The sequence below is a fragment of the Microtus pennsylvanicus genome, chromosome 2, assembly GCF_037038515.1.
Source record: "Microtus pennsylvanicus isolate mMicPen1 chromosome 2, mMicPen1.hap1, whole genome shotgun sequence".
Classification (NCBI taxonomy): domain Eukaryota; kingdom Metazoa; phylum Chordata; class Mammalia; order Rodentia; family Cricetidae; genus Microtus; species Microtus pennsylvanicus.
The window spans coordinates 125,502,902-125,509,448 of NC_134580.1; the positions used below are offsets into that span (position 1 = coordinate 125,502,902).

The 6,547-nt window shown below is 43.7% G+C and overlaps 1 protein-coding gene across 1 annotated transcript; it reads left to right on the forward strand.

Annotated features, from left to right (window-relative positions):
• The first annotated feature begins 459 nt into the window (after positions 1-459).
• Positions 460-5,218, forward strand: LOC142845105 (cystatin-13). The gene is made up of 3 exons (XM_075963860.1): positions 460-687; positions 1,577-1,690; positions 5,135-5,218. The coding sequence occupies exons 1-3, from the start codon at positions 460-462 to the stop codon at positions 5,216-5,218; spliced, it is 426 nt and encodes a 141-aa protein (XP_075819975.1).
• Positions 5,219-6,547: the final 1,329 nt, after the last annotated feature.

Here is a 6,547-nt window from a genome sequence, read left to right on the forward strand (position 1 = left end):
CAGGGCTTGACAAGTCTCAGGATAGCAAGAAGGTCTGAGCTCTAATTAGCTGCCCAGCCAATGGGGGAGGTTCTGGGGACACAGCCTTTAAGGCCTGTATAGAATCTCAGGCAATGAGTTCTGTCTTTTTTGTTACCAAAGGGCCCACCAAGAGTTAACTTCTACATGGCTGAAAAGGACTTGCTACAGTATATATATTTCTCTCACCATCACTCATGAATACCAGGGTTCTAATGATAGAAATATGGGGTGGGGGGGAATCAAATATGTATTTCTCGTTATAGTACAGTATCATAATGATGTTAACAGACATCCCTTCCTTTTAACCCACAGCAGTGTCAGGAGTTGAGGTGAAAGGATTATTTGGCCTGCAGAGGCAGCAGGGCCTTACTGGCTACATCCACACCAGCTCTAGAAAGAAGAAAAGAATTTGGCATGTGTCTCCTTAAATGAGATACCATGGCCAGATTATTACAGGCCCTGCTGTTCCTGGTGATCACAGTGGGCCTTGTGTCTAGGAGGGTCCAAGCCTGGGGCTCACCGAAGATTGTGAGGCCATTTGAAGACATCCCCGAAACCTATGTCTATGTGCAGCAAGCACTCTGGTATGCCATGAAAGAGTATAACAAGGCCAGCAAGGACCAGTACAATTTCAAGGTGGTGAACATCCTAAAATCTCAGGAACAGGTAGGTGCAGTGTCTGCTCCTAATTCCTTTTCCCTTGGTCTTTTTTTGGGGACAAAGATTAGTGTCAGGGACAGCTACTACATAGGAATGGAAACAAGGCCAAAAGATGTCTCTATGGTTAGTTCTCACTGGAGAATACTCTTTTTAATTTCCTTGTTTCCTTCTCAGGATCCTTGCTATTTAAGAGTAAAAACCCAGGGGCTAAGAAGGGGGCTTGGTAAAGTGAGGACCTGAATTTGATCTCCAGCATCTATTTAAATGTTGGACACAACAGTGCATGGCTTTTGGGGCAGTGGGCAGAGATAAGCAGACCCCTGAATCTTTATTGTCATCTAGCTTAGCAAAATCAATGAGCTCCAGGTTCAGTGAAAGTAATCCAAAAAGACATCAACCTGTGGCCTCTTGGTGCATGCAGGCACCCATATGCATGAATATACCTACCCACATGGATACATACATATACCATATACATGTATACACGCAATAACAAAATAATGTCAGCCAGGTGGTGGTGGCACATTCTTTTCATCCCAGCACTTGGAAGGCAGAGGCAGGCAAATTTCTGTGAGTTTTGAGGTCAGCCTGGTCTGCAAGAGCTAGTTCCAGGAAAAGCTCCAAAGCTACAGAGAAACCAAAAAAAACAAAAACCCAAAAAACAAAAAAGGTCAATAAACAAATATAAAACAATTGTGAGAGGGAAATGAGAAAGATGTCAAGATAAGAATTCCCTCAAATAATCTCAAAACTTCTGCCAGGAGATATGGAGTCAAGGAAGAGCAAGAAAAATAGTCTAGCCCTAAGAAGCCAATGGCATATTGGCTTACCAGAGAGAGGGGTTACTTGGTGCTGGTTTCTTCTATGACATTTAACTTGTATGACTCATTGACAGATTACAGACAGTCTGGAGTACTATCTTGAAGTAAACATTGCCCGGACAATGTGCAAGAAAAGTGTTGGAGAAAATGAAAACTGCTTGCTTCAACAAAATCCTAAAATGAAAAAGGTATGTAAGTGACATGTTAGAAATGGCCCCTGTCTTCCCTCTGTAAAAAGAACACTGTGAGGCCAGGTCTAACACATTTGCTAGTTTCTTATTTAAACTCTGTGCTGTTTGAGACTGTAGTAGCCAGACTTCAGACCTGAGATGTTTCTATTATCTATCATTGACATTGACACCATCCTACTCCATTCTACAAGACATATGCATACACATATACATGCTCAAACAACCAGGAAGACACACATATACATACAAGCACACATAGAGGGGGACATGTATATTACACATGAAAGTAGGCTTAAAGCAAAGCCAGTTCATTATTTCATGCTATTGTGAATTCTGGATAGAGTTCTTCTGAACAATCACTCTGCTCCTATGGTGTATACTGGCGGGAATATTCCAGAATGGTGGGTCACTCACTATCATAGGTGCAGTGCCTCACAGAGGATGGCTGATAAAGCTGGAGCTACTCAAGCTTCATTCCTTCTGTTTGAGGCTTCTCTGGTACAAAGTCATAGAGGGAAAATAGTTTTATTATTATTAAAGATAATATTTTATCATCATCATCATTACCATTATCAATAGTAGTAGCAGCAGCAGCAGCAGCAGTAGTGGGAGATGTATATATGCTTGTTCCTGTGCAAGTGCATGCCAGAGGCTGATGATGGCTATCTCCCTCTATTGCTCTTCATCTTACTTTTGGAGACACAGTCTTTTACTGAGGATGGAGCTTGCCATTTGGGGTAGGTGGGCTGTCTAGGAGGCCTGTGGGATCTGCCTGTCTCTGTTCCTCACAGCGCTGACGTTACAGATGTGTGATGTTGTCCCCAGCTTTTACATGATGCCGGAGTCTGAATTCAGGTCTTCGCGCTTGTGCAGCGTTCTTTACCCACTGATCTATCTCTGCAGCCCTACCTTCTTAAAGAAGAGATAAGCAGACCCTGCTATCAGTCCTGGATAGTGGTCATCTTGGTAGATACCCTTCCCCAAGTGCCATGTACAAGGAGGAGCTGAGCCAGTGAACAGGGTGGCATGACCACTTCGCTGAAACCCTGGAAGCAGGGAGTGTCAGGAAGAAATCTTCTTGTCTGATTCTATTAGGCCTGCTGTTGCATGGAAGCCATGGGAGGCTGTGGGGCTTCTGAATGGCTCTAGATGTCCAACATAGAATCCCATGTACTGTCTTTTGATCTTTGGTGTTAGAGTTGAGGCTCATCACAGCTGTGCTCTAGTGTTACCAGACCTTGTGCCTTGATGGGTACACAGGGGCCAGTCTATCACAATGGGATGACTATTAATGCCAGATAAGCAGACATTTTATATCTCAGTTTGTGCTGTATAAGTGAATTAGGTTGTATATGTGTACATAAATGTATTCTAAAACTTCATGAAATTGTACTAGAGATAAAAATGGTAGTGCGGGTCCTTCTGGGACTTTTTAAAAATATTTATTTATTTACTCATTATGTATACAGGGTTCTGTCTGCTTGTATGCCTGCAGGCCAGAAGAGAGCACCAGACCTCATTACAGATGGTTGTGAGCCACTATGTGGTTGCCGGGAATTGAACTCAGGACCTTTGGAAGAGCAGGCAATGCTCTTAACCGCTGAGCCATCTCTCCAGCCCCATGAGACTCTTGATAATTGTCCAGTTTCTCACTTCCAGGAGTGACTTTGGGTCCCATCTAGGTCAAGAGAACCTTCATAGAGATTCCTATAAATTGAAGCTTTTATTTTCTCTGCTTTATAAATTGTTATGCATGATGCATATTTTGTTGCAATTTCTTGGTCATCTTTGCTTAAGGATATTATTCACGTATCATTCACTTTTGATGCCATAGAGGTATTTCAACTTTTTATTTTTATTCTAAGTTAATGTGAATTTTTAGGAGAGATACAAGAAACACAAGGGTGCTTATTGCCCATCACGAGCGGGAGCTGCCCTTCTGAGACTGGGTCACACATCTCTCTGAGGTTCTCCACATGAAGGATGTTTTTGCTTGGTGTCTGGATAGATTTTCTACGTTCTCTGAGAAGCACATGGCTCTGTGCTGTTCTAGTTTCATTGATTCCACAAAATAGGATCCACTGGGATCTAGGCACAGCAGAGGGCCTCTGTTGATCACAGGAAAATGGATTGTAACTGGAGGCAGACTTGAAAGGTCAAACATTTCCTGTGTTCAGAATCTTAACACAGGATCTGTCTTAAGGATCAAGATTGATCATACACACAGTGCAATGGGTATGCTCAACTCATTCTCTTAGTCTTCTTAAGTTAAATCCTGGGACCTGGAAAAAGGGACTTGTGTCATTTCCCCTTTTTTCATACTAACATGTTATAATAGGAGCGGCGGAGCTGTGTCCCCAGCACCCCGGCCGCCTGCTAGCATATGCCTCGAAATAATTACACGGACACTGTATTCTTTTAAACAGTGGTCGGCCCATTAGCTTAAGCCCTTACTGGCTAATTCTGATATCCCGATTAACCCATCTCTAATAAACTGTGTAGCACCGGTCTTACCGGGAAAGATTCAGCATGTCTGACCTGGTGGCTTGCTTCATGGCGTGTGTCTGCCTCAGAGAGCAGAGCTATTGCATCTTCCCAGGAGAGGGGAGCATGGCGTTGTTGAAATAGATGCGGCGGGGCTGCATCCCCAGCACCCTGCCGCCCGCACGGCTAGCTTTACCCGAAATAATTACACGGAAACTGTATTCTTTTAAACACCGCTTGGCCCATTTCTATCTAGCCTCTTCTAGGCTAGCTCTCGCACCTGGACTAGCCCATTTCTAATAATCTGCTGTAGCCCACGAGCTGGCTTACCAGGAATGATCTTAACCTGCATCTGCCTGGGGTAGAAGAATCATGGCTACTCTCTGACTCAGCTTCTTTCTCCCAGCCTTCCGTTCTGTTTACTCCACCCACCTAAGGGTGGGCCTATCAAATGGGTCTAGCAGTTTCTTTATTGCTTAACCAATGAAATCAACAGATTGATATATGACATTCCCACATCATGGCATCTCTGAGCTCACTTCCTCTTCCTCCCAGCATTCTGTTCTGTTTACTTCACCCACCTATGTTCTAACCTATCAGGGCAAGCAGTTTTTTTATTTAATTAACCAATGACCTTCCTCCATCACTAACACACACTCTGTCCCCCTCTCCATCTCTCTCTAGGGGTATATAACTCTGTGTGTTTTTATGTATATGCACATGTACATCTGGACCATTCTCTGCCTTATTTGGGGGAATAAGTTCTCTCATTGAGCTCATTGATTGGTAGACTGGCTGGCTACTGGGATCTGCCTGTCTCTGCTCACCTTGTGCTTGGGTTATACAGGTGTGAAACTATGACGGAATTGTTCACATGGGTGCTTGGGATCGAAATTCAGGTACTTTACTATGCCTTCTTCTTAGCTCCATAATTAATTTTATTCTTGTCTTTTTTAGATGGTGTTTTGCATTTTTATTGTTAGATCCAAACCATGGAAATTTGAACTTAAAATGCTGAAGAAACAATGCAAAGATATCTAATCAGCATCCAGTATACCTTGCCACTCTCACTTTTAAATAAAGATGCTTGCAAGATAAAGGACCACCACAGCTGACCCACTGACTTCATTAATTGTGTGTGTGCGTGTGTGTGTGTGTGTGTGTGTGTGTGTGTGTGTGTGTGTGTTTGGATTTGACACTGAGAAAGAGTGATGCTATTTTCTGAGGTTTTGCAGCCTTCTCTAGGTGGTGCCTTTATCTCTGAGGAAAGACAATCTGCTTCTAATAGATGGATGCTATTTCTAACCTAACCAAGTCCCAAACATAAATACTTTCCAATGTCCACAGTTGCTCCATGGGGTCCCTTCTTCACTCATTGAAGTTCACACAAGTGCATGGAATTAGCAGAACACTAGCAAAGTACCTATCAGTTGCGTCACCATCTTTGAACTCATTCATTTTCCCATTTCACTTTCAGGTCATTCCAGAGAAAATTAGTTCCCACTTGGCTCATGCATGACAGGCTAAGGAATCCTCTAGAGAAGGCTTTTTTTTTCTTCATAATCTTAAGTAAGGGTTTGGGCAGATGGAGAAAGACAGTTGTGGTCTTGTATCAGAGCTCCCTTAGCCTCCAAGTTCTGTTTGGTTCTGCTTGGCTCAAGACGCAATCTGGCAAAATTCACAAAGAATTCTCCAATGCTTTTCTGGTTGAGTGGTGTATTGCCTGCCTATAAACAAATAAGGGGAGGGCAGATTTGTTGGGGTCAACCAGAACACCAGTTACACTTCATAGCACAGCTGGACTGTAGTTCATTTGCAGCGATGGCTGCTCGGGACCTACAGGTCCAGATAATCTATGTTGCCTTCATAGTCTTTCTGGAGCTTAGGGAGGAGATCAAGGTGACATGTGGCTCACAGAGAGCAGCAACTCCTGGCATTGTCTGTCTTCTGTGTGTGGTGGGTGAGGTTGCCACCCAGAGACCTGTTATAGGGTCAGATAGCAGGTTTAATTGCCTGTGCCTCTTTTGATGAAAGGTTAAACGTAATGGCACTCTTTCTGATCCCTGATTGTGTAGTGATTGGGAACAGGGTGTGGGACTCTAGGAGAGGAAGTCTTATAGAATTAGCCTCCCTGCCCTGAGAGCAGACTGTCTCTACTGCTCCTTGTGGCTTCTCTGTGGTCTTTCCCCCTTCTCACTGCTGTGTACATATTTCTATCTGGTTTTCCCTATGGGCAAGGTACACAGACCTTGGGATACCAGCTCTTGGAATGTTTGTCAGCAAGTCTTGGTTGATCCTAGAGGAAGGTGGGGAGATGTTCCTGCTGGCTCTTTCCGAATCTGAGATACATGTACCGATAAGATAGAGCAC

Bases quoted from the DNA above. Each gene is read 5' to 3' on its own strand.
- LOC142845105 (XM_075963860.1), top strand. From the start codon at position 460: ATGGCCAGATTATTACAGGCCCTGCTGTTCCTGGTGATCACAGTGGGC. The intron at 688-1,576 runs GTAGGTGCAGTG...ACTCATTGACAG, and splicing joins TCCTAAAATCTCAGGAACAG to ATTACAGACAGTCTGGAGTA. The intron at 1,691-5,134 runs GTATGTAAGTGA...TGTCTTTTTTAG, and splicing joins AAAATCCTAAAATGAAAAAG to ATGGTGTTTTGCATTTTTAT.